Source organism: Lagenorhynchus albirostris, chromosome 21, assembly GCF_949774975.1.
Source record: "Lagenorhynchus albirostris chromosome 21, mLagAlb1.1, whole genome shotgun sequence".
In the NCBI taxonomy this organism is placed as follows: Eukaryota; Metazoa; Chordata; class Mammalia; order Artiodactyla; family Delphinidae; genus Lagenorhynchus; species Lagenorhynchus albirostris.
In genome coordinates, this window is record NC_083115.1 from 24,829,016 (window position 1) to 24,856,604 (window position 27,589).

Sequence of the window (27,589 nt, forward strand, 5' to 3'; positions counted from 1 at the left end):
GGCTTGCTCTGAGCCCAGCCTGCAGGCTCCGCTGAGGGTCCAGCCTGGGGCTAGGATGGGGCTCCGCCCGGCAGGTCTGTGCTCAGCCCTGTTCCTCCCTCCGAGGACGAGGGCCTGGGCATGGTGACGTCGGGCTGAGGATGCCAGCAGGAATTTGACATGCAGTTTCTGTATTGACATTTCTCAACCTGGGAAAAATGGAGGTCAATCTTTTCTACATTTTCAGATTTCTGGTCAGGACTTAATATTTCCTAAAGACTTCCAAATTCCTCATGACAAGCGTTCTAGAAAGAAACATCTTAACGTGATTGGAGTAGACGGTGAGCCAGCCTCGCAGCGAGGACTCACTTTGTGTCCCGGGGGAGAAAGATGCATCTTTGGGACACCGGGTGAAGGACCGTTGATTTCCTGGGCCTAGGCAGCAGACGTGCCAGGGAGCTTAGGGGCACCCAGAGATTCTATGGTCTAAATTGAAAGAGAACCGTCAGGGATAGATCTGAAATAACCTTTGGAGGAGATTTTGCCTAAATGTTTTTGAAGGGGAGAATTGAGCTTCAGCTGTAAGTTAGAAAGACTCAGGGACGATATGTGTATATACTACGTTTCCTAGACAGCTCTGTCTTTTAAAGTTTATTTATACTACTATTTGTGTAAATCAATATTTCGACAGCATTCATTTTACCAGTGGGAGATGTTCTCCTGTTATAACTGTGAGATATATATATATATATATATATAATATATGCGCGTAATGTATGTATACAGCTCTATATACTTACTAGACTGATATAGTTGTTATTCTCTACTCTTATTTTTTATGTGAAGATGTGAAGTGGGAACTGACAGTTGGGTTCAGTGCAATGACCGCCCCGTGAAGATCTGTAAATACCCCGTAACCGGACTTTTTGAAGGAAGGTCCTACATCTTCCGCGTGCGGGCTGTCAACAATGCAGGGATCAGCCGGCCTTCCAGAGTCTCTGAGGCTGTGGCTGCCCTCGACCCCCTTGACCTCAAACCGTTACACGGTAGGGCGCGCAGACTTCAAGTTCCAGCAGTTCTGTGTGATTTGTTCTTTCTCTTTTCCCCCCATCTTGTATCTGAGCCTCGAGAACATCTTCAGAGCTGAGCACAGCACAGCTGTGCCTCATGGGCTCCGATGGCCGTCAAGGTCACGTTAGGGGTGGGGATGCCAGGCTGACATTTACACCTTGAAACGAAGGTGCTTCATCTTCCTAAGGCTCTTCACTGAAATCCAGTTAAATTGGTTCAGAATTAGACTTTTCTTAGTCCACTGATGTTGTAATTTCAACACATGATGAGGCTCAGAAGGCGGTGAAGCCAAGCCCCCCACTTTCTGAATTTTAATTTCACATGACCCAGATTCCTTAACGGGATTGGGCCCTTAATTATGGTTTTAAGTGGGTCACTGCATTTTCCTTACCTGCGTGGCCTTCGGAGCACAGGCTCCGGACGCGCAGCACAGGCTCAGGGGCCATGGCTCACGGGCCCAGCCGCTCCGCGGCATGTGGGATCTTCCCGGACTGGGCACGAACCCGCGTCCCCCTCATCGGCAGGCAGACTCTCAACCACTGCGCCACCAGGGAAGCCCCCTGCGTGGCCTTTTGAATCCAGTACAAAGAGCCAAGAAGCACTGGATCTCTTTGAGACCACTTCCAAAACATCAACTCTGAGGACCTCAGAGTAGTGCGAATGCTGTCATCGTAATGCAAAGGTGATTCTGGGGGCTTCCCTGGTGGCACAGTGGTTGAGAGTCCGCCTGCCGATGCAGGGGACACGGGTTTGTGCCCCGGTCCGGGAAGATCCCACATGCCGCGGAGCGGCTGGGCCCGTGAGCCATGGCCGCTGAGCCTGCGCATCCGGAGCCTGTGCTCCGCAACGGGAGAGGCCACAGCAGTGAGAGGCCCGTGTATCGCAAAAAAAAAAAAAAAAAAAAAGGTGATTCTGGGAATCCAGCGCTTTCTGGACGTCAAATTCAGCACTGACCTTTCTCTCCGCAGCAGTCCACTGGGAGGGAGATAAAGAAATCGTAATCTATCAGGAGGACCTTGAAGGTAAGGAACTCGTTACCATTTCCTTTCAGCTGCTTATACCCTAGGGATTTAGGGTTGTAATTAGAGAGTGGTGGGTACACTCTTCACATGTAAAAATAAAAACTGTGGGTCAAGCTTAAGGTCTATGGAATTTAAAAAGTCAGCAGGGAAGAGGGTGAGAATGAAAGTGAGAGTGGAGGTCAGTGGAGTCCTGGCTTCATGGCTTCATGTGGGGTCTCTCAGGCATCCTCGGGGACCTACAGAGGAGTAACCAGACCCAACCTGAGACTTGAGTCCTGGCCGAGGCTGGGGTCCTTTCTCCCAGACTCCACGACTGAACAGTATTTTATTTTATTATTTTTTTAAGCAAAAATTTTATTTCTAACATTTTGACTAAAAGGGACTAGTTTTCCTATCAAATAATGTCCCTGTGGTTTGAAAGTTTGCATTTCCTTTTTTCTATTGGATTTTGTGCACACTTCTTAATAGTCCTTAGATATCTGGGAAGATAAATTTACTGAGAAGGAGAATCTAGCATCATTAACCAGGAATCCAAAGATTTTAATTGGAATTGTAACTACAGTTCACAGAGGACAGTGAGTGAAAACTTAAAAATTAGTAAGTCAGAAAGAGAAAAACAAATATCGTATATTAACGCATATATGTGGAATCTGAAAAAACTGGTATAGAAGATCTTATTTACAAAGCAGAAATAGAAACACAGACATAGAGAACAAACGTATGGATACCAAGGGGGAAGGGTGGGGGATGAATTGGGAAATTGGGACTAACATATATACACTATTGATATTATGTATTAAATAGATAACTAGTGAGAACCTACTGTATAGCACAGGGAACTCTACTGAGTGCTCTGTGGTGACCTAAATGGGAAGGAAATCCAAAAAAGGGGGGATATATGTATACTTATAGCTGATTCACTTTGCTGTACAGTAGAAACTAACACAACATTGTAAAGCAACTGTACTCCAATAAAAAGTTAAAAAATAAAATAAAGTCTTAGTTAAAACCTCTGCTTCCAGAAAAACTCAGAAACTGGGAAAGATGCCCAACAAGTAAGTAACAAAAGAAAACAATTTAGGAAAGGTGAATGTTATGACCTCCTAAACAGCTGATGAAAACACAGATGTTTGAGTGAGTAAAAAATGGCCTAGTTATATTGGAAGAGATGTTTGCTGCAGGAGACCAGCCTGTATAAAATACGTATTTTGGGGGGAATTTTTGAATTTTATTTTATTTATTTTTTTATACAGCAGGTTCTTATTAGTTATCCATGTTATACATATTAGTGTATATATGTCAATCCCAATCTCCCAATTCATCATACCAACCCCCCCCCCACTTTCCCCCCTTGGTGTCCATACGTTTGTTCTCTACATCTGTGTCTCAATTTCTGCCCTGCAAAACCGGTTCATCTGTACCATTTTTCTAGGTTCAACATATATGCGTTAATATACGATACTTGTTTTTCCCTCCTAGCAATGGCTTCTTTTTTTTTTTTTAACATCTTTATTGGAGTATAATTGCTTTGCATTGTTGTGTTAGTATCTGCTTTATAACACAGTGACTCAGCTATACCTGTACATATATCTCCATATCCCCTCCCTCTTGCGTCTCCCTCCCACCCTCCTTATCCCACCCCTCTAGGTGGTCACAAAGCACCCAGCTGATCTCCCTCTGCTATGCGGCTGCTTCCCACTAGCTATCTATTTTATATTTGGTAGTGTATATATATGTCAATGCCACTCTCTCACTTCTTCCCAGCTTACCCTTCCCCTTTCCTGTGTCCTCGAGTCCATTCTCTACGTCTGCGTCTTTATTCCTGTCCTGCCCTAGATTCTTCAGAACCATGTTTTTTTTTTTTTTTTAGATTCCATATATATGTGTTAGCATATGGTATTTGTCTTTCTCTTTCTGACTTACTTCACTCTGTATGACAGACTTTAGGTCCATCCACCTCACTACAAATAACTCAATTTTTTTCTTTTTATGGCTGAGTAATATTCCATTGTATATATGTGCCACGTCTTCTTTATCTATTCATCTGTTGATGGACACTTAGGTTGCATCCATGTCCTGGCTATTGTAAACAGTCCTGCAGTGAACATTGTGGTACATGACTCTTTTTGAATTATGGTTTTCTCAGGGTATATGCCCAGTAATGGGATTACAGGGTCATATGGTGGTTCTGTTTTTAGTTTTTTAAGGAACCTCCATACTGTTCTCCATAGTGTCTGTATCAATTTACATTCCCACCAACAGTGCAAGAGGATTGCCTTTTCTCCACACCCTCTCCAGCATTTATTGTTTGTAGATTTTTTTTTTTTTTCTGTATGTGGGCCTCTCACTGCTGTGGCCTCTCCTGTTGTGGAGCACAGGCTCCAGATGCGCAGGCCCAGCGGCCATGGCTCACGGGCCCAGCCACTCCACGGCACGTGGGATCCTCCCGGACTGGGGCACGAACCCGCGTCCCCTGCATTGGCAGGCGGACTCCCAACCACTGCGCCACCAGGGAAGCCCTGTTTGTAGATTTTTTGATGATGGCCATTCTGACCAGTGTGAGGTGATACCTCACTGAAGTTTTGATTTGCATTTCTCTAACGATTAGTGATGTTGAGCATCCTTTCGTGTGTTTGTTGGCAATCTGTATATCTTCTTTGGAGAAATGTCTATTTAGGTCTTCTGCCCATTTTTGGATTGAGTTGTTTGTTTTTCTGATATTGAGCTGCATGAGCTGCTTGTATATTTTGGAAATTAATCCTTTGTCAGTTGCTTCGTTTGCAAATATTTTCTCCCGTTCTGAGGGTTGTCTTTTTGTCTTGTTTATGGTTTCCTTTGCGGTGCAAAAGCTTTTAAGTTTCATTAGCTTCCATTTGTTTATTTTTGTTTTTATATCCGCTTCTCTAGGAGGTGGGTCAAAAAGGATCTTGCTGTGATTTATGTCATAGAGTGTTCTGCCTATGTTTTCCTCTAAGAGTTTTATAATGTCTGGACTTACATTTAGGTCTTTAATCCATTTTGAGTTTATTTTTGTGTATGGTGTTAGGAAGTGTTCTAATTTCATTCTTTTACATGAGGCTGTCCAGTTTTCCCAGCACCACTTATTGAAGAGGCTGTCTTTTCTCCATTGTGTATTTCTTGCCTCCTTTATCAAAGATAAGGTGACCATATGTGCGTGGGTTTATCTCTGGGCTTTCTATCCTGTTCCACTGATGTATATTTCTGTTTTTGTGCCAGAACCATACTGTCTTGATCACTGTAGCTTTGTAGTATAGTCTGAAGTCAGGGAGCCTGATTCCTCCAGCTCCATTTTTTATTCTCAAGATTGCTTTGGCTCTTCGGCCTCTTTTGTGTTTCCATACAAATTGTGAAATTTTTTTTCTAGTTCTGTGAAAAATTTCAGGGGTAGTTTGGTAAGGATTGCACTGAATCTGTAGATTGCTTTGGGTAGTATAGTCATTTTCACAATGTTGATTCTTCCCATCCAAGAACATGGTATATCTCTCCATCTGTTTGTATCATCTTTAATTTCTTTCATCAGTGTCTTATAATTTTCTGCATACAGGTCTTTTGTCTCCTTAGGTAGGTTTATTCCTAGGTATTTTATTCTTTTTGTTGCAATGGTAAATGGGAGCGTTTCCTTAATTTCTCTTTCAGATTTTTCATCATTAGTATATAGGAATGCAAGAGAAATCAATGTTTTTGATTTTGAGTCCATGTCCCCTGCATTGGCAGGCAGATTCTCAACCACTGCACCACCAGGGAAGCCCCCCTTGTATGTTATTTGTTGCTCTTCCCTTCCTGCTTTTAATATTTTTTCTTTGTATTTAATTTTTGATAGCTTGATTAATATGTGTCTTGGTGTGTTTCTCCTTGGATTTATCCTGTATGGGACTCTCAGCGCTTCCTGGACTTGACTATTTCCTTTCCCATGTTAGGGAAGTTTTCAACTATAATCTCTTCAAATATTTTCTCAGACCCTTTCTTTTTCTCTTCTTCTGGGACCTCTATAATTCGAGTATTGGTGCGTTTAATGTAGTCCCAGAGGTCTCTGAGACTGTCCTCATTTCTTTTCATTCCTTTTTCTTTATTCTGCTCTGTGGTAGTTATTTCCACTATTTTATCTTCCAGGCCACTTATCCATTCTTCTGCATCAGTTATTCTGCTATTGATTCCTTCTAGAGAATTTTTAATTTCATTTATTGTGTTGTTCATCATCGTTTGTTTGCTCTTTAGTTCTTCTAGGTCCTTGTTAAACATTTCTTGTATTTTCTCCATTCTATTTCCAAGATTTTGTATCATCTTTACTATCATTATTCTGAATTCTTTTTCAGGTAGTTTGCCTATTTCCTCTTCATTTGTTTGGTCTGGTGGGTTTTTACCTTGCTCCTTCATCTGCTGTGTGTTTCTCTGTCTTCTCATTTTGTTTAACTTACTGTGTTTGGGGTCTCCTTTTTGCAGGCTGCAGGTTCGTAGTTCCTGTTGTTTTTGGTGTCTGTCCCCAGTGGGTGAGGTTGGTTCAGTGGCTTGTGTAGGCTTCCTGGTGGAGGGGACTGGTGCCTGTGTTCTGGTGGATAAGGCTGGATCTTGTCTTTCTGGTGGACAGGGCCCCGTCCAGTGGTGTGTTTTGGGGTGTCTTTAAAGTTAGTATGATTTTAGGCAGCCTCTCCGCTAATGAGTGGGGTTGTGTTCCTGTCTTACTAGTTGTTTGGCATGGGGCATCCAGCACTGGAGTTTGCTGGCCATTGGGTGGAGCTGGGTCTTAGTGTTGAGACAGAGATGTCTGGGAGAGCTGTAGCCGATTGCTATTACTTGGGGCCAGGAGGTCTCTGCTGGTCAAATGTCCTAAACTCAGCTCTCCCACCTCAGAGGCTCAGGCCTGACACCAGGCCAGAGCACCAAGACCCTGTAGGAAAGAGAGAAAGAGAGAAAGAAAGAAGGAAGGAAGGAAGGAAGGAAGGAAAGGAGGGAGGGAGGGAGGGAAGAAAAGAAACAGAACGAAATAAAGTTATTAAAATTTTAAAAAATTATTAAAATTAAAAAAGTAATTAAAAAAAGAAAGAAGACAGCAACTAAACCAAAAAACAAATCCACCAATGATAACGAGCTTGAAAAACTATACTAAAAAAAGACACACACAGACACACACAGACACACACACACACACACACACACACACACACAAACGGACAGATATAACCCTAGGACAAATGGTAAAAGCAAAGCTATACAGACAAAATCACACAAAGAAGCATACACATACACACTCACAAAAAGAGAAAAAAAGGAAAAAAATGTATATATAAATCAAAAAAAAGGAAGAGAGCAACCAAATCAATAAACAAATCTACCAATGATAATAAGCTCTAAATAGTAAACTAAGATAAGCATAAAACCAGAAACAAATTAGATGCAAAAAGCAAACCCCAAGTCTACAGTTGCTCCCAAAGTCCACCTCCTCAATTTGGGATGATTGGTTGTCTCTTCAGGTATTCCACAGATGCAGGTACATCAAGTTGATTGTGGAGCTTTAATCCGCTGCTCCTGAGGCTGCTGGGAGAGATTTCCCTTTCTCTTCTTTGTTCTCACAGCTCCCGGGGCTCAGCTTTGGATTTGGCCCCGCCTCTGCGTGTAGGTCACCTGAGGGCGTCTGTTCTTCGCTCAGACAGGAAGGGGTTAAAGGAGCCGCTGATTCGGGGTCTCCGGCTCACTCAGGCCGGGGCGGAGGGAGGGGCACGGAGTGCGGGGCGGGCCTGCGGTGGCAGAGGCCGGCGTGACGTTGCGCCAGCCTGAGGCGTGCCGTGCATTCTCCCGGGGAAGTTGTCCCTGGATCCCGGGACCCTGGCAGTGGCGGGCTGCACAGGCTCCCCGGAAGGGGGTGTGGAGAGTGACCTGTGCTCACACACAGGCTTCTTGGTGGCGGCAGCAGCAGCCTAGCGTCTCATGCCCGTCTCTGGGGTCCGCGCTGATAGCCGCGGCTCGCGCCCGTCTCTGGAGCTCATTTAGGCAGCACTCTTAATCCCCTCTCCTCGCGCACCAGGAAACAAAGAGGGAAGAAAAAGTCTCTTGCCTCTTCGGCAGGTCCAGACTTTTCCCCGGACTCCCTCCCAGCTAGCCATGGCGCACTAACCCCCTGCAGGCTGTGTTCACGCCGCCAACCCCAGTCCTGTCCCTGCGCTCCGACCGAAGCCCGAGCCTCGGCTCCCAGCCCCGCCCGCCCTGGCAGGTGAGCAGACAAGGCTCTCGGGCTGGTGAGTGCCGGTCGGCACCGATCCTCTGTGCGGGAATCTCTCCGCTTTGCCCTCCGTACCCCTGTGGCTGTGCTCTCCTCCGTGGTTCCGAAGCTCCCGCCCTCCGCCACCCGCAGTCTCTGCCCGCCAAGGGGCTCCTAGTGTGTGGAAACCTTTCCTCCTTCACAGCTCCCTCCCACTGGTGCAGGTCCCGTCCCTATTCTTTTGTCTCTGTTTATTCTTTTTTTTTGCCCTACCCAGGTACGTGGGGAGTTTCTTGCCTTTTGGGAGGTCTGAGGTCTTCTGCCAACGTTCAGTAGGTGTTCTGTAGGAGTTGTTCTACATGTAGATGTATTTCTGATGTATTTGTGGGGAGGAAGGTGATCTCCGGGTCTTACTCTTCCGCCATCTTGAAGGTCCCTCTTTTGATCTTTTCTAATCATTTTACTCTTGGTTGGTGTCTTCCTACAAACATTTAAATTAATATCCATGCTCTCCTTTTAATATCATGCAAATCTTCCTATCTCTCTTGAGTTGCTCGATGGAAAAGTAGACACCTCATTCTTGGAAAGGCCCGAATAGGCTCTCGCAGATATAATGAGATGGTTTTTGTTCTACTATTATATATCCAAGCATTTACTGCACTGTTTTGGATAAGCTCATTTGTAGCTAACGCATTGAATTCATCCTTTGCTCTGAATGCCGCAAACTCATTTACAGTTGTTCATTCTCTTGAATTCTGTCCTCTTGGGCGTTCTAACAATTCCGAACAAACTTTACGTTTCACTGACTTAGAGGCGAGTCTCTGGGGCAGGTTCTGGAGGCTGTGGTCAATAGAACGAAAAGCTGGGTTTGGGATTCGAAGGCCTAGGCTTGGACCCCTGCAGAGCCGCCCACTAGCTGTGTGATCTTGGGAAAGCACTGTGTTTTCCTGAGCTCGTTTCTGAGCTGTGTTTCCATCTCATATGTCCACCTTCATCCGGTGTTGACGTGGCTCGTTAGAACAGGGCTCCAGACCCGGAGGCTCCAGACGCGGAGCCTCCAGACCCGGAGGCTCGTGACCCGGAGGCAGAGGCAAGCGCAGGACCCGCCCCCAGCAGTGCTGTGGTCAGCACACCCCGGAAGGCACATGGCCGTGGTCACTCTTTTTGTTTTGCCTCCATTTGCTGTTTCTCTCTCTGAGGACCCTCTCAGCGGTAGGAGTGTCGGTAACAGACATCAGTTTACTTCCTTGGTCCTCCCCTTGGCTCCCGGGGCCAGTTTGCATGTCCTCTTGTTCTGTCCGGGGCTGGGGTCATCTGCAGATCTCCAAGGCTCATTAGTGCATGGCCCCGGGTGGGGCGGAGAGTCCGCATAACCCAAGCCTCCTCCCGGATCGGGGAGTCCCTGCTGACAAAAGCCGGATTCTTCCTTCTTGTCTTGGCCTCAGATAAAGTGCTCCTTATTCCATTTTCCAGGTCTAAACACAGCGAGGCATTCAGATCTGAACGTGCAGGAAAGGCGATGCTGCACTGGTGTGTTCCCACGCCCACACTGCTTTATCATGTGCGTCATTTCCCGTCTGCCCCCTTGGTTTGTCCTGTGTCATCTAGTACCTCTGAGGTGCACCGCCACTCAGTTTGGAAGCTTGTCTGCGCCACCCAAGGGTGGGTGATCTGTGTCTTCTCTCTTTAGGGCCTCTCCCTGGGTCTCTTTAGGTGTGGACACGGCAGGTGGATCCAGAGAAGGCGTGTAGGGTGTGGCGGGGCCCTGCTCTGCCCGGCACACTTGGCACCTTTCTGGACATTCTCTCGCTCCTTGTTTGAAACCCAACCCATTTGCCAGATGCTCCCGGGTAAGCCCACGGCTGTGCCTCTGCGCCCCTGTTGCCTGTCAAATGTGATGAGCGCGGTAACAGGACTCTTACGAAATGAAACCCAGGCTTGTTTGGGCCGTTTCCACACGGCTGTTAAATTCCTCCCCGGCAGTGCAGTCCAGAGGGAACCATTGGATCTTCAGCAGGGCTCCCAGGTGTCCTGGGGACGTTTTGAACCATCTTAATCTTGTGCTAATCTAATTGGAAGCTCATAATATTTTGTATCGCAATGACTGGGACTGTGCGTCTGGAAAACCTCCACCCCTCATGAAAAGTTCTCACATCCAAACATAACACGCCTGACACCTAGCATTTTTTTTTTTTTTTTTTTTTTTTTTTTTTGCGGTACGCGGGCCTCTCACTGTTGTGGCCTCTCCCGCTGTGGAGCACAGGCTCCGGACGCGCAGGCTCAGCGGCCATGGCTCACGGGCCCAGCCGCTCCGAGGCACGTGGGATCTTCCCGGACCGGGGCACGAACCCGTGTCCCCTGCATCGGCAGGCGGACTCTCAACCACTGCGTCACCAGGGAAGTCCCACCTAGTATTTTATTAAAAAGAGACGTGTGTCAGAAGAGACGCAGTGGGCTTCTTTGATGCGGCTGTTCTATTATAGTTACTTGCTAATTGGTATCATGCTGGAATTTTAAGTATATAGACATAGATGCGATGCTTGTGGATGTGGAACGGATCTACCCAGGAAGGGAAGCCATGTGCTTTGGAAGTCGCTATATTGTTTCCATGCTTTAAGGGCATAATGAAAGGAAAACAACCAGAGAGGGCCCTTAGAGAAAGTACGACCCCCATCTTGGAAGGCTTCCCTGCTGCAGAACACCATTGCTGGTATCTTCTCTGCACAAATCCCCCATACAGTCAGAGCTGCATTTCTGGTTAAATGCCCTGTTTCTTCTGGGTGAATTCCTCTCCCACTTCCAGCTGAAATTCTGGATGAATTTTGGGTTAGATTCCTTTCTTATGAATTGGCTTATATTGGAAACAGAAGTAATTGGACGATCTTTACCAGTTCATTATACTTTGGCTCTGGAAAAATAGTCCTTGCAGTTTGCTCGCTTTCCCAGAATAGAAATGAAGCAAAAGCCGACACTGATCCGTGAGGCCTTGAATGCCTGGAAAGTAGCCGAGGGTCGTGCTCCCAAGATGGGCTGCGGCAAGCGGGCGGACCCGGCTCCTGTCAGCGCTCACGGTGTTGATTCCTCCTCCAGGTGATGTTCAGGTTCCAGGACCTCCCACCAACGTCCACGCCTCAGAAATCAGCAGGACATATGTCGTCCTCAGCTGGGACCCACCTGCCCCCCGTGGCAAGGAGCCGCTGATGTATTTCATTGAGAAGGTACACCCCGGGTGGGTTTCCTGAAGCAGCAGATCTCTGTAGGCTTTCCCGTGGTGCTGTGTCGTGTGTTTTAAGGATGGGCAGCTCTCAGATCAGTTATTTAACGTGAAGCTGCAGACACTGGCTGAGCTGTGAATGCCTGAGGGGTTCTGTGAGGGGCGTGGCATCCGAGGAGCAGGTCCCGCTCAGGCTGTGCCACCCTCCGCGGGGGCCAGTCAGGCTCCCGGCTCCCCGCTGTACACGAGGGCCTCGCACTGAGGCGGCCGCCAGCTTTCTTCCTGCTGGAACATTCTAGGCTCCCAAGTTCTGAGGATTCCGGATGTGGGCAGGGGGACAGCAGTCCCTGCTCTCAGTTTGCTCATAAGCTGAGTGGCCACTTGGTGGCGATCGTGTTGAGGAATTCACACTTCAGATGGCGAAGGGTTACACAGAATCATTGGTTTGCAGACTTTTTAGATCTGGACGCGTAGGAAGAAATAGTTTGTGTGTTGCAGACACACACACACACACACACACACACACACAATGAATGTACATCACCAACTAAATTTCAAACACAGTATCCTTACTCCGTGCCATGTGTTCTCTCTCCTGCTTTGAGATCCAATTGCACTAAAAATGCAGGTTGTGACACAGTCATTCAGATCGCTGGCCTGTGATTGGGCTGTGGACCATTGTTGAAAAACCTGTATAACCATACGAATCCTGTAACTGTGGTTTTGTGATACTAAATTTATATTACAATGTACTAGGCAATCCAATACGTGTAATATACACATAAAGTCTATAACTCTTAATGTGAGCATATATGTCTCATACAGTAGTAATGTGTAATACAACAAGGTGAAGGAAGGCAGAATGGAAATGAACGGTTTTCAGGCTCCAGACGGTATAATGACCCTCAGCTTTCTCTACTTATCTGCAAGGCTTACCTGTGGGCAGAGTCAAGTGTTAACTTCTTGCTGCTGGGTGCTAACTTGTTGTTTTGCATCATGAAAATCTAGTGGTCAGCCCTCCCAGGAGGAAAGGCGCTTTCTCAGGCCCTCTTCAGAGACATTTTCCTACTCACCTACCCAGTGCCGGAAAGACCAAGTTTCAGCAAACGCATTTAAAAATCTTTTAAAATTTTAAATTATTTTTTATTGAAACATGGTTGATGTACAGTATTATGTTGGTCTCGGGTGTAGTATGTAGTGATTTGACATTTGCATACACTATGAGGTGGTCACCACAAGTTTAGTCACCATCTGTCCCCATACAAGGTAATTACAGTGTTATTGACCATCTTTCTTCTGCTGTACGTTATATCCCTCGACTTATTTACTACAGGACTGGGGGTCTGTACCTCTGACTCCCCTTCCCCTATTTCACCCCCCACTAGCAAACCCACTTTTAAAAAGAGGCCTGCCTCGGGCTTCCCTGGTGGCGCAGTGGTTGAGAGTCCGCCTGCCGATGCAGGGGACGCGGGTTCGTGCCCCGGTCCGGGAAGATCCCACATGCTGCGGAGTGGCTGGGCCCATGAGCCATGGCCGCTGGGCCTGCGCGTCCGGAGCCTGTGCTCCGCAACGGGAGAGGCCACAGCAGTGAGAGACCCACGTACCGCAAAAAAAAAAAAAAAAAAAAAAAAAAGAGGCCTGCCTCACCGAGGGCACCCTTGCATTCCCTACCCGCTGCCACGGGTGGTGAGCAGCAATACAGGGTGTGTGATCAGGGAGAGGAAGCTTCCAGGACAGCCTGAGGGGAGCCGTGGTGTCCAGGGACTCCGGGAGGGAGGGGCAGCAGGGAGCCCGGGAGGGAGCTGGACTGGGCTACTCCCCAGTGAGCTGGCCGGGCGAGGCACCCACCTCTCTCTGTTGCTCACGGAGGACGGTCCTGCCCCAACGCGTCCAAGGTGGTCTTTGGGGGCCTTAGTTCCTGTCAGGCCTAAAAGGAAACACAGGGATGAGTCAGCGTCCTCTGTCTAGTCCTGTATTTCCACTTTATGTCACGACCAGGCACAAGATGCTAGGAACGGCGGCGCTCTGGTTAATAGCTTGGCATCTGAGCACAGTTTGAAGCACGCGTCTTCCCCCGAGTGAGCTCTGCTTGGAAGGCCCACGTGTGGCCACAGCCCAAGGTGCACGGCCTGTCTTGTCCATGTTGGGCTCATGTGCTGAGAGTTTGGCTGCGGTGAAGGGAGTGGTGCCCTGTGGTTCTTGGGGTGCAGAACCCCAAGAACTTCCTCCAGCCCTGCTTAGAAGATGGGCACTAGCTTTTCTAGAAGCTTGGCTGTAAGACCCAAACAGTGTTTTCCCCACTCCCTCCCTGTCTTGCCTCCTTCAGCCCCAGGGTCCTTTTCTCCCATCGGCCCAGCTGAGTGTGCCCAGGGCTCCCCTGCTGCCCCTCCCCCTGCTCTCCAGATGGCGAACATACTCGGGCCCAAGGGGGCCTCTGACTGTGGACGCCTGCGTCAGTCCAAGAAAGCCACTTCACTTTTGCTGAAATGAGAGAAGACTTCTCTAAACAGGGATCTAATTTCTAGAAGCCTGGGTTGTTCGAAATGCTTTCCCAGTCCTTTCTGGCAGCCTTAGTGGGGTCAGTGTACACCCAACTCTTACTACCTCAGGATTCCTTTCACAAAGGGGGCTTATCTCTATAGGAAAAAACTAAATTAGACATGTAATCCCAGTTTTAAAAGTAATTGCCAATGATAAAACTTAAACACGCAGCATAGAAAATTTGGAAAACACGTATATGTTACATAGAACAAAATGAAAATCACCGATAATTTGATCACGCAAAATAGTCATTATTAACATGTGGGACATATTTAGTCTTTTTCTCCATCGGTTTTTATATCTTGATATATCATACGTACAACTGGCATCCTGTATTACATTTAACAAAATGATACAATTCCTCTCCTCTGAGTAAAGATCTTTATACAGTAATTTAAACGGCTACATTTAGTGTATATGTGTCATTTTGTATCATAATGTACCCACCCTACTGCTGGTCATTTAGGTTGCTGTCCCTTTGTTATTACTATAATAGCTGAGAAAGAGCAAAAGGTTTAAACTGGAATGCGAGCAGTTATGATGGAATTTTACACGTCTGCTCCTCAATTATCTCTAATTGTTTAGAGTTCATCCTGTCTTTACTAAAACTACGACCTATGTATTGATTCCCTGAAGACTTCCATAGGTTATTGGCTTTCACGTAAAAATGTTCTCTGGTAACATTTCCAACTTTGGGTAGTTTCTCACCTCCTTCTCCAAATTGGCTTCCTTTTCCTAAAATTCAGAACAGAGGTATTGATGGCCCCGGAGGTGCCGTGGGCTGTGGGTCCCCCGCGGTGTAACTGAGGGCCAGAGCGGAGCATCCCCTCCCCCGACGCGGGTCTGGGGAACATGTCTCCATCGAGGCCCCTGTCTTTGCAGTCCGTGGTCGGGAGCGGAAGCTGGCAGCGGGTCAACGCACAGACGGCCGTGAGGTCCCCCCGATACGCTGTCTTCGATCTCACCGAGGGGAAACCATACGTGTTCCGAGTGTTGTCAGCAAATAAGCATGGCCTGAGCGACCCGTCGGAAATCACCGCCCCCATTCAGGCCCAGGACACCATCGGTGAGTTAGCGCGAGGGACCAAACTGTAGGATGGGCCCCGAACAACGTCCCCCGTGTCGGACAACCAGCACCTGCATTGATAAAGACGTTAGTGTCGCACGTGATTTAAAATTCAGATTGCCTTAAAATTCCGTTTTACAAGAGATGAAGATCTCTCTGCCTTGTTTTGGTCAACATTTCTCCAAAGTTCCATCTTCTTTTTATGAAACCAATCAATGGATTAGCAATATTTTTAGGCAATGGCCACTTAAAAAAAAAAAAAAACCCAACCCTAAATGCATCAGGGTTTCTTGCCCATATGGCTTGAAGTTCCCTCGCAGAAGATGTCAGATACAGATTAGAGAAATTCTGAATTGTGCGAGGGGAGAAATCCATGGTTTGCTTCTGAGTCCCTTGCAGAGTCCCTTGAATCTGATAGAATTGTGTCCTATTTTTTTTTTAAATGGCTAATTTTATATCCCCACATAGTTCCTTCCTGGGTAGTAAAGCGCGTGTGTCACTGGGGGAGTTTTGTGGATGGGTCTGCAGGGGCGGCAGGGGCAGGAGATTCTGTGATGGGAATCTCTTTCTTTGGAAGGGAGCGACTTGGGGACAGAGAGCACAGGGACTGCCCGGAACCTCCTGGGTGCCCCCTTGCCCTGCACCGTCTTCCTTGTCCAAATCTCATCTAAAGCCCCAAGCTCTGCGGACGGGAGGGCCTGTGGGTCTCTGGCGTGCCCCCAGACTCCCGTGCCGCTGAGCCTGTGTCCCTGTCCCCCCTGCACAGTGGTCCCCTCAGCCCCCGGCCGCGTCGTCGCCTCCCGGAACACAAGGACGTCAGTGGTGGTGCAGTGGGACCAGCCGAAGCACAAGGAGGACCTGCTTGGCTACTACGTGGACTGCTGCGTGGCCGGGTCCACCGTCTGGGAGCCCTGTAACCACAAGCCCGTCGGCTACAACAGGTGCTGCCTGCTCAGGTCCCCCTCCACCTGACATCCTCGCCCCCGAGAAAACGTGGGAAGCACACCCCCCCGGGACCCACTGGGCCTTCGGGTTCAGGTGCCACGGCAGGAACACCTGTGACGTCCACACCACGGGCCGGGTTCCTCACCCACACATGGGGGCTGCAGAGCTGGAAGCTGGGGAGCTAGTTCTGCCCCGTGGCTGAAGTGCTTTGTCTGTCGATGAAGAAAAGCCCCAGAGCATCTCCTCTGACGTACTCAGCGTTTAAGACGTACCCTGAACAGGAGAGTTAAAGTAGCGACCGGGACGGGAAGGGTGTTTTATTTCTCTGTATTGATGTTTTGAACTTTTAAAATTGCTTTGTTCACAAAGCTGACAGGCCCTCCCTCTGGCCACCAATTGCACAAAGCCGGGGAGGGGGTGGAGAGAGGCTCCAGTGCAGGGGCGACGGCGGCTCTGCCTGCAGTGGGGCCGAGCATCTCTCCTGCCGACACGGACTTGCTCCCGTCTCACGGCCTGCAGGGAAGGCCTGGGTGTGTTAGGGTTCCCGCAGGACGCGCTTAGGAAAATAGCTGTCAGATCCTCCACTGCGGACGGGTTATCCGTTACGTCTCTGACACCCTTCCCTCTTCACTCTTTAAAGACCAATAAATTGGAAAAAGCTGTGGCTGGAAAAGAAGAGACACAACTGATGCTAAAGTTAGATGTTATGCACAGTCCACGCCAGCGAGCGCAGGAAGAGCTCCCAGAACAAAACACCTCAAATATGCTAGTGCAGGAATTTCGTGAATGCCTGATACATGTTTGCAGACTTGAAGATAAATAACTATTGCTCACGTTTACTGAGTACTTGCCGTGTGCGAGGTGGCTGTGCTGAGAAGTAGGTACTATGATCCTCTTTCACAGATGGGAAAACAAAGTCTTTCCGGGGTTAGGTAACTTGACTGAGGACATAAAATCTGTTAGGTCTCCAAGCCAAATCTTAGCCAGTGTGGTGTCACTCCTTCTCCTTAAGTTTTACAGACGTGAGTTCTTTTAGGAAAGGAGAGGAACCCTACTTTAGAATAGAGCTTCGATGCAGACAAAACCAGAGGGCTTGGAAATGAAGGGGGAGCCTTGGCACTGAGTGAGGTCACTCAGGATTTCCAGGGCTTTGCTTCCTGCGCCCCCCGCGGGCAGCAGCTGGTGCCCCCGCCGCCCCCCGAGTCCAGCTCCCTTCAGCCCCAGAGTCGTTGGCTGTTGCTGGCTTACGTTTGGACGTGGCGTGTTGATTGGAATTAATATGCATCCGTGAGGCACTCGAAGAAGTAAACTTCTTTTCAGTCCCAGTGACGGATGTTCGTGGCGTGTTCAAGATGCTCTCTGTGTCTATTGTAGGAAGAAAAAGGGTTGAGCCTTGTATTCACGCCCCCGATTCGTGTTTTTGTCAGGTTTGTGGTGCACGGCCTAACCACCGGCGAGCAGTACATCTTCCGAGTTAAAGCCGTTAATGCTGTCGGGACGAGTGAGAATTCTCAGGAGTCTGACGTCATAAGAGTCCAGGCCGCCCTCAGTAAGTAATTCATGGGCGACTCTGTACCAGCTTTCGGTTCTCCACTACGTTTTCATTTCTGCACGAACAGACCTTTATGATGCCGTTTAGAATATTACCGGAGGGGAAAAGTGGATGTAAATTGTTGAACAGAGAACATGCAGTTCTGTGGAAACCTCTCACCAATTGGCTTGGAAATGCCAGTGTGAGAGGGAGAAAGGATAATATGCTAGTAAAATGCAAATTGAAAAGAGAAAATATTATCAGGGGTCACACTGGTTTCCAAGCGCACGTGCCCCCATTACAATGTATGCTGTAGGGTGTGACCGTCTCTTTTCAAAATCGGTGCGTTCAAAACAGAACGTCGATGGCCTTTTCAGCTATTCTTAGCTCAAGGAACTTAACGTCATTCCAGAGGATTTCAAATGTTTATGTAACTCTGTGGCTTTGTTCATAAATAGTGATCTTTCAAAATTATCATTCTGACCACACAGAACGCTTCGGGGCCAAACTTGCAGTGATGGGCCCTAGGAAGCTTGATCTGTGCAGCTCTGTGTTGTGTAATGTTGGTCTGGTTGTTTCATATAAAATGGACCCCATGACTTAAAAGTATTCAGGAAGATTTAGAACCACGATCGCCTCTTAGACACATTTTGAATCATAGTATTATCTTTTCACTTCTGAGAGAAATGTTTTGCTTTTTATTTTTGTCTTCAACTAAATCTAAAAGTATCTTCAGAAATTATGATTTCTCATCTAACAATAGATAGAATAACATTACTGGAATTTCTAAGGAATGTCAAATCTGATGACACTTAGGTGGGTAGTATAGTAAAAGATTAACTCTTATTTTAAGCTCATTATAATCTATCAGTTTTTACCAGGAGGGACTTTCAAGCATTATCACTAGCCTCTTCAAGTCATTCCTACTAAATGAAAGCCAATCATTTATGTTTTAATTATGCAATAAGACCAGCTCATTCCCGGGTACCTGTATCTTGGGTAACAGAGGATGATTAGACGTAGGTTGCTCGGAGTTGGGGAGGGGGGAAGCAGAGACACATCCTCTTCAACCTGTTAGGAAAAGATGGTCCATTTCCGAGCAGCGTGTTCAAAAGGGAAACTTGAATTCATACTCATTTGAATTAATCTGAAGTTTCTATAACTATGGGGGAAGTTAAGACTCACTGGCCTAAGTCTATCGGTCATCACTGGCTGTGGAAGGTGAGGTTGTCATTCTTCATGGGCGTGATGAGAAAGCTGCTCTCTCAAGGTTTTCCTTAGAGGAGGGGGAGAGTCTTTTGTCTCAAGTGTCCTTCTTGGCCTTTGTATTATTGAAATATTGGAGGATGTATGTATGGATGTATGTATTGGAAGATGTATTTAGAAATTGCAATAAATATATATGAAAGAAGCTTTTTAAAAACTTACTCTCTTTAAAAGAAGAGACAAAGACAAGCGAAGATGGTGAGCAGGGAGACCTGGACAGGACAGAGGGGACAGGCACCCAGGGCCACCTCCCGCTGCTGCCCGTCCCTCTGAGATGCTGGAGCCGGCCGCGGTAGGTTAATGGTTATTGCACTAAGATCCGGGTGACTTTCCCGATGTGTTTCCTGCAGCTGTCCCGTCCCATCCTTACGGGATCACCCTTCTGAACTGTGACGGCCACTCCATGACCCTGGGCTGGAAGGTGCCTAAGTTCAGCGGTGGCTCACCCATCCTTGGTTACTACATAGACAAGAGAGAGGCTCACCACAAAAACTGGCATGAGGTCAACGCCTCGCCTCTCCAAGAGAGGATCCTGACGGTGGGTGCTCATGGACTCGTTCCCTTTTGCAGGCAATTTCTCCTGTGGGGCAGGGTCCCCGTTCTGTGTCTCAGAGTTCAGTGACATTAGGCAATTTGACACAGAAACAAAAGTGAATGAAACAATTCACCATGAGAACTTAGGGTCACGGAGCATCTTCTCTTGAGAAGTGAAGCAGAGGAGGCGAGCCGGCAGGTGGGTCGTTTGCAGGTGCAGGTGTTGCTGTGAGCGGCATCCGGCCTCCAGCCCAGTGGCTGGAGCTCTCAGCCTCGGGGCAGGATGCGCAGGAGACGGTGACGATCGAGGCTCCTCTGCTTGTTTGTCCCCATTTCCCAAGGAAGGCGTGTGCTCAGACTTCCCAGTGAGCCTCTTGCCCAACTACACGTTCCATCTGGGTGCAGGGAGCGCGAGCCACATGGACTTGGAGTAAGAAAGAGCAGAACCAAGTCTCCAGGCGAGCCCTCGGCAGCCCGCGGGCAACAGCTCTCACCTCCCTGAGCCCCCACTCCTCCCCGTGAGCCACCACACGGGGCTTCTCGTGAGAGAGATGAGGGAGAAGGTGTTTACTTAACGGAGCACGCGGGTCGGTGACGGTAGCTCACGCGGTTACCGGGTAGCACGCCCACCTGCTCATTCACAGGAGTCACGTGGTAAAGCGAGGGGTTTTTTGCGGGAGGCGGAGAAGAGGTCTAATCCCTGTCTTGTACAAGATTCTGTGCTAATACCTATATTTATGCAATACGTATTTCTCATGCGTTTTATTGTGTGTGACGCGTATTGCCAAAATTCAACCTCGGTGCGAAGATCCTGGTGTTTTGTGCACGCTTGTCCCCGGACACCTTACTATTGGCTGTCAGGTCCCAAACTCCGGAGGAAATGCCCGCGTACTTTCTGAATGCCGGCATTCCACGAGGCCAGACCTGCCTTCCGGGGGATAAAGCGGCTCCACGTGACTCGTGCTTGCTTTGGGAGCTGCTGTGTTCAGAGACAATGTCATCCAGATGCTGTGTTTGATCCAGTGGCCGGGCTGCCAGGCAGGGCTGATGGTCTGGTCCAGGGCCTTCCCTCCATCTTCTGTGGCACCGACCAGGCAGAGTGGACCCTCAGGGGCCTCCAGCCAGTGTGCGGGGAGGAGACAGGTCACTCCCCACCGCCCCCGGCGAGGATGCTTCCCGTCCCGGGCCCTTGACACCTCAGGTGTGGTGCCGCCGGGGGTGGAGGGTGGAGGGTGGAGGGTGGAGAGCCTGGGCCCGAGGTCAGGTCCCGCCCACCATTCTTCCACTGGCTCCTTGTGGCTTTTGTCTCTGAGCCTGTCTTCCTGCCTGGGTCATCACGTCATCCCCGGGGGGAGGGTTTATGGAGTGAATGAGGCAAACCGTGTCGGGGTGAAGGTGGTGACTGTAACATGCAGGTGGATCGATAACCTTCCACAGACACGTACCCGACTTACTGACAAGGTCCCTCACCCTCACATTCCATCTATAAATCAACCAGGAATACCCCCTTTCCCCCGATGGATCGTGGGTCGTAACGCAGCTTTTGTTTCACCTATTAATTAATTAATTTAAAAAAATTGAAGTACGGCTGATTTACAATGTTGTGTTAGTTTCAGGTGTACAACAGTGATTCAGTTATACACACACATATGTGTATATATGTATTCTTCAGATTCTTTTCCCTTATAGGTTATTACAAAATACTGAGTGTGGTTCCCTGTGCTGTACAGTAGGTCCTTGTTGTTTATCGATTTTATATACAGGAGGGTGTACCTGTGAATCCCAACCTCCTAATTTATCCCTCCCCTGCTTTCCCCTTTGGTAACCATGAGCTTGTTTTCTATGTTTGTGGGTTCATCTATAATTTAAACATCCTCTGAACAGGTGGAGGGCTTGGCAGAAGGCTCACTCTACGAATTCAGAATTGCTGCCACCAACCTCGTGGGGATCGGGCAGCCGTCGGACCCCAGTGAGCTCTTCAAGTGCGAGGCCTGGACGGCGCCGGAACCGGGTAAGACGGTCTCTCCAGGACTCATCCCTGGGTACCTCGCGTGCACACGCAGGGCTGGCCGGAGAGGGGGCCTTCCCAGCCTCTGCAGCCAGCAGGCTTCAGTCACTCTGCACAGATCCTGGTACCACTACCACGTGCCAGGCCCGGGGCAGAGCTGTGCCTTAGGTGGCCCCGCCCTGTGGTCTGGGCCGTGGACACACAGGTGGGGCAGTGACAGGCACGGAGTCATTAGCACTGAAGTGTGAGGCTGTGGGGCCACCCACCCCCAGCTGCTCCCCCGAGCCGAGGATGCTGTGGCCGGAGGCGGGTCCAGGGCAGGCCTGCGCCAGGTGGACTTCTCCCAAAGGGGCGGAGGGAGGCCAGCTCCCAGCACGAGAGGCTCCAGTTGGGCCAGAGTAGGGACAGCAGGACCTTACTGACTGTGTCTTCACTCAAGTCTCCTCCTCCCAGAGCACATGGGAGCTTGGGGCCTCTGGTTCTAAAGTGAACATTGACAGAATCTCTGCAGTTACTCACGGCTCCACATTTCAAACTGTTTTCACAAACTTGCAGGGACTGGGCATTGATTTCTCTGTATCCGGTCCATCAGGACCGCTAATGCCATGGATAATATGCTCACGGTTTGAACAAAACAAAGTGAGACGAAACAACGGACCTGAAGTTGAAGCTGAAAAGCTCTAGAAACTGTTCAGTTCTGTGGCCAGATGATGTGGCTTTTCGTTTTCTTCTTTATTTTTTGGGGGTGGGGGATACTTGTTTTAATGAAATTAATTTTTTCCCCTTGGAAGAGTCAGTGGAAGGAGAAGCCGTAGAAGTTCCCAGGGGCTTTGGGGGGCTTAGAGTGGTTGGTTCGGGTGGGACCCCTCCTGCCTTTACTGCTCAAGGCTCCCCTGGACCTGGGCTTGGTCACTGTCACAGGCGGGCCTGGGGTACTAGGCTGGTGGAGCTGGTGAGAGCTTGGTTCCCCGGGTGGTCAGACTCCCTGGGTGAGTCCTGTGATGCCCGGGTTTCCAGCCCAGCAGGTGGGCGGGTACCTCAGGATCCTCTCCTGCACACCTTTCTCTCTGTGAGACGTACCTGCTGGTCCCGGGCTAGCGTGTGGACCTGTGAACTAGTCCACAGGCTCACCTGACTTTTCAGGTCCTGCCTACGACCTGACGTTCTGTGAGGTCCGGGACACGTCCCTGGTGCTTCTCTGGAAGGCCCCGGTGTATTCGGGCAGCAGCCCCATCTCTGGGTATTTCGTGGACCTTAAGGAAGAGGATTCCGAAGAGTGGATCACCGTCAACGAGGCCACCACAGCACATCGCTACCTAAAGGTGACGGTACACCTTCTCAGGCATTGTCTTCTGGGGAACGTGTTTCATCCCTGTCGGGGGTCTAGCTCAAAGCCCCCACGGAACTGTGCACATGAACGGGTACCCCTGCTGCCAGCTAGCGGGGTTCCAGGAGGCGCCCGCCCCTCCGTGGACGTGGGGAACGACTGCATGTGGGGACCATCTGGGTGGGTTTCCTCTGCTTCCTGCCGTCTGACAACCCCCGGTGGTGCTGACACTTCACGGTCATGGACTGTGTTGATGTGCCTTCCGCAGTGATGACTAGAATTATGTCTTTCCGCACCAAGCCCACGTTTACTTCACTCAGTTCCCGTGATCGCTGATGCACGTCTATCTGATAAACACACATACACACGTACACACAGTGTGAACACATTTGACAGAATTATGATGTGTAATTTCTCTGTCCCCTCTTTCTCCAAGTACTTCTGTTTTTAGCACCTGCAATTCACCAGTCACTGGGGTCAGGTTAGTGGTGACAGTGGCTTAGACCCGGGGACCCAGCTGCCCTCATCAGAGGCTTTCTTCTTTGGGTTGTGGGCTCTGGGGTGTGGTTTAGACAGAAAGGCAATGTGCTTCCTTAAAGAAAGGCCGCACCTGAGTGACAGGTAAATGGACAGCAGCCTCTGGAGAGCAGTTGGACAACATGAAACAAGATCAGTGTCGTCTTCTGAATGAACAAAAACTGCTCAGAATCCAGCTAAATGAATTCGTTAGAAATTAGCTAATATACATTTTATTTTTGGTTATCAATGCAGATTACAATATACGTCATCTGTAGATGTATAAGACATGGGTTTAATTTTTTTGTGTGTGGTACGCGGGCCTCTCACTATTGTGGCCTCTCTCGTTGCGGAGCACAGGCTCCGGACGCACAGGCCCAACGGCCATGGCTCACGGGCCCAGCTGCTCCGCGGCATGTGGGATCCTCCCGGACCGGGGCACAAACCCGTATCCCCTGCATTGGCAAGCAGAGTCTCAACCACTGCGCCACCAGGGAAGCCCAAGATGGGTTTAATTTTGATATTGCCCCAATGATGGGATATTTTGCACAAACTAAAAAATCACATGTGAAATGATATTTACTCCCGTAGAATTATGTTAAATATCAACACCAGATTATAAACTAGATGATATGATTTCAATTCTGCTTTAAAATATGCAAAGAACAAAGAAGAGGATATATCAGAACAGTAGCAACCCTGTTTATTCTCGCCAAGTGAGGTCATGAGCCTGCCCGTCTCCTTTTCCCTTCTGCACTTCCTCTGTACGGCTATTCCGACTGGAAGAATAGGCTATTTGTAAAAAGAAAACACGTCTGTAATAAAATGTGATGAAGAATGAAGTCATTTTCATCTGTCTGTTCACATGTGACGTTTCCTCCTTCTTTCAAGGTCTGCGACCTGCACCAAGGAAAAACCTACATCTTCCGTGTCCGGGCAGTAAATGCGAGTGGGGTGGGGAAGCCCTCAGACACGTCGGAGCCGGTACTTGTGGAGGCCAGGCCAGGTGAGCCTCATCTGCTCGGCTGTTAGCAGGGCAAACCTCACAGCAGGGTGATCTGGGAGGAGGGATGCGTGTGTGTGTGTGTGAATGGACGGCGGATGCATGGACGGTACCCGTCACATTTATAGAAGGAGTTGGATTGACAGACGCAGTACAGCATGTCTTCAAAGACCCACTGCACGCCCCCCGCCCCCCCTCCAGCATCCTGGGCAGGAAGGGGCACGTGAGGTCATTCTGCAAGGGTGGCTGGGTCTTCATTTCAGCAGTAGAACGTGCAGGGATGACGATGGTCTTTTATGTTACTGCTGAGTTTTGATCAGAAATTATAAAGCCGCTGGCAATCCTCTTGGTTAAAAGTAGTAAGAGCCCAGCTGAGGGGACCTTGGCGGGGAAGTGCTTCCGAGGGGGGGTTGGTGAGCTCACGGGATACGTGGGGAGAAGGATCTCCGGAAACCATGTTTTCCCTGGATTTCTCCCCTCCCTGGAGATTGGCTCCATGGATACCCTCACACCCGGCTCTGTGCTCCTCTGTCCTCCTGGCAAGGGGCGCGTCTGTGTGCACCTGGCTCAGGCTGGCGTCTCTCCTCCAGTTCTGATTCCTAAGGGACAGATGCTGACTGGCCTGTGTTGGGCCAGGTGTCCACTTGGTCAAAAAGGAAGAAACAAACAAACAATCCCCCGAAGGAAAAAGTGGAGAAAGTAGAGCCCGGGTGTGTGGGAAACAAGTGCCCTAACCACGCTGCCCGGGCCCCCAGGAGTGGCGAAGGGTCAGATCCCAAAGGGCAAAAGGATCGTTATGGCCGGGATTGGCAGCCCAGAGGGTTTTCTCCAGCGGTGCTGGATGCAGAAAAGGAAGTGGACAGACATGTGATGACTTAAAACCCAAACCTGAACTTCCCTGCTTTCCTTCAGCTGCCCAGAGGGCTCGCTCTTTCACATCTGCCTGATGTCCTGGGTAGACCCTAGGCAAAACCTGATGATTCGATGTGAAACAAGCCCTCCGCCTGGGCCATCCCTCCTCCAAAAACAGGACTCGGAAGGATACCGTGTTCCTAAGATGCTCCCTGGCGTTCTCGCCCGGCAGGCACCAAGGAGATCAGCGCGGGCGTGGATGAAAAAGGCGACATCTACCTGAGCTTTGACTGCCAGGAGATGACGGACGCCTCTCACTTCACGTGGTGCAAATCCTACGAGGACATTGCAGGTGACGAGAGGTTCAAGGTCGAGACCGTGGGGGACCAGTAAGTTCCACTCTGGAGTTGGCCATCACCACCTCTTAGGAACGCCTGCAAACACAGTAATTAACATACCGGCTTTCCTTCCCTTTCAGCTCGAAGCTGTACTTTAAGAATCTGGATAAAGTGGACTTAGGGACTTACTCTGTGTCCGTCAGTGACACGGATGGTGTGTCCTCCAGCTTTGTCTTGGATGAGAAAGGTAACACCTGTAGGACATAGGCTTCCCTTTGGGGGTTTTATAACATTTTCAAAGATTGACCCTAACAGAGAAAAGACTGATTTGCTTAGAAAAGGGGTGTGTGTTTGCAGGAGCCTGGGGGTGGGGAATCCTTTTTAAAGCCAAAAATTACTTTGGAAATTACACAAACTCTTGAGTTTGTACTCTAGCCACTAAAGAAATCACTGATCCGGGAGTATTTTATTTCTTGCTGTATATATTGCTTTTATAGCCTTCCACTTGTACTTTTAGAGATGAGTTTTAGTTACGTTTCATTAGTTTGGCAAGTAGCATATTAGCAAATAAGTCCGTAAAATTAATGAGAGGCGCACAGATGCAAGAATCCTCCCTTTTCTCCCAACATGGAATAATCGAATAATCAGATGATGAAAGAAAACACATACATGTATATATATACACACACGTTTATATGTATATATTTTTTTATGTGTGTGAAATAATATTTAATTTCCATAGTTAAAATCACTCGCTCTGTTATAAACAGCAAACAGCAGAAAGAAGTGAAGAAAGTCGGTTTACTCTGACCCGGGGAAAAGCAGCCATTTCTCTTAGGCAGGGGCCAGGGTCTGAGTCCCTCAGACAATGAACTGGCCTCCGGAGGAGGATTCTTCCACTGCCTGGGTTGATGTTTGTGTCCAACCCTTATCTACCACCCCGTGCTGGTCAGAGCCAGTTTTACAAGTTTGTACGATGATGAGTGAGTGATGTGGATGGAACTGTGTAGCATTGGACAGAACCCTCAAAACTCCACGTTGGGCCTTTAAAAACTTCTGAGTCTCTGAGGGCCCTCAGTTAAAATGCCTTAAGTTTGCTAGTCTAATCCTTTCCTTATCAGCTGGCATCTTGCTTGGCTGCAGTGAAGGGTGTGGTCCCAGGAGAGGGATGCAAGGGGGGATGCCTAGGACGGGTGGGGAGGGGACAGGGTCTGATGGCCGCAGGCGTCCGCAGGTCCCATGCAGACGTTGGGGGCATTGGGGTGAGCCCATGTGCATTTCACGGGACCAGCAGCAGAACAGCAGAGGGGCTGCACCATCTCTGCTTCCTGGGTTCCCTGGCAAGCTCACTGCTCACAGACAAGGCGGGAAGGGACCGGAAGCTGCTCACCTGCATTTTAAGCTGCCCTTTCTGACCCTCACTCAGTGGCCTTCACACAGCTCTTTACTAGCAAAACATCCTTAAAGACTTCTGACAAGTGCTGTACTCCTCTGCTCCATTTGAAAGTTTGCAGATGACGTTTTCACCTTAATTTTACATCGTTGCAAAGGATGAGCATTTCCAGCACATTTTATGCTGTACACGGACCTCAAGTACATTTCAGGCAAAACCTTGATGCTGCCCCTTTAGCTCATTTGATGGATGGAAGCTCCCACTGTGAGACCTAATGGGGGTGTCAGCCCTCACCCTCAGATCAGCCGTCTAGGTGGAGTTACTTCTGGTCACAGAAAGTCTGCTTCATTGTTCATTTCAAATAAACAGATGCATACAGACCTTGGTGACCATGGTCTCATTTCTAAATGTTAATTTTAAGAAGAAAGGAAGGAAGGAAGGAGGGGGGAAGGAAGGAGGGAAAAGGAAAGAAATGGTTTAGAACCTTCAGTTTTTCTTAACTTGCTCTTGGGAGTCTCAGGAGCAGTGCATTTTTACTTTTTAATGTATCATTATTATTTATTATTTAAATTCATGATAATACACCACAGTGAAATTCTGGGTGGGTGAGAGAGGTGCTGAAGCAGGATGCTTTTAACGACCAATTTCAGGAAAGAGTTCATATGGAATTAGAGGATCTGGAAATGGGTCCCTTTACATACCCCCCTCTCTTTGAGGAATACACCTGCCCTCCCAGTGCCCCCCACTCCCAGGGACCTCTGCCCTAACC

The 27,589-nt window shown here is 48.8% G+C and overlaps 1 protein-coding gene across 1 annotated transcript in view; it reads left to right on the forward strand.

Moving 5' to 3' along the window:
- Positions 1–27,589, forward strand: part of MYOM2 (myomesin 2) — an 81,240-nt gene that overhangs the window by 25,969 nt on the left and 27,682 nt on the right. Inside the window, exons 12-23 of the mRNA XM_060136558.1 lie at positions 826–1,025; positions 2,019–2,072; positions 11,377–11,504; positions 14,924–15,107; positions 15,874–16,048; positions 17,480–17,601; positions 19,200–19,387; positions 21,268–21,394; positions 22,535–22,713; positions 24,126–24,240; positions 25,322–25,478; positions 25,568–25,674. Coding sequence (XP_059992541.1) covers positions 826–1,025; positions 2,019–2,072; positions 11,377–11,504; positions 14,924–15,107; positions 15,874–16,048; positions 17,480–17,601; positions 19,200–19,387; positions 21,268–21,394; positions 22,535–22,713; positions 24,126–24,240; positions 25,322–25,478; positions 25,568–25,674 — 1,736 coding nt within the window. The remainder of the gene's footprint in view (positions 1–825; positions 1,026–2,018; positions 2,073–11,376; positions 11,505–14,923; positions 15,108–15,873; positions 16,049–17,479; positions 17,602–19,199; positions 19,388–21,267; positions 21,395–22,534; positions 22,714–24,125; positions 24,241–25,321; positions 25,479–25,567; positions 25,675–27,589) is intronic.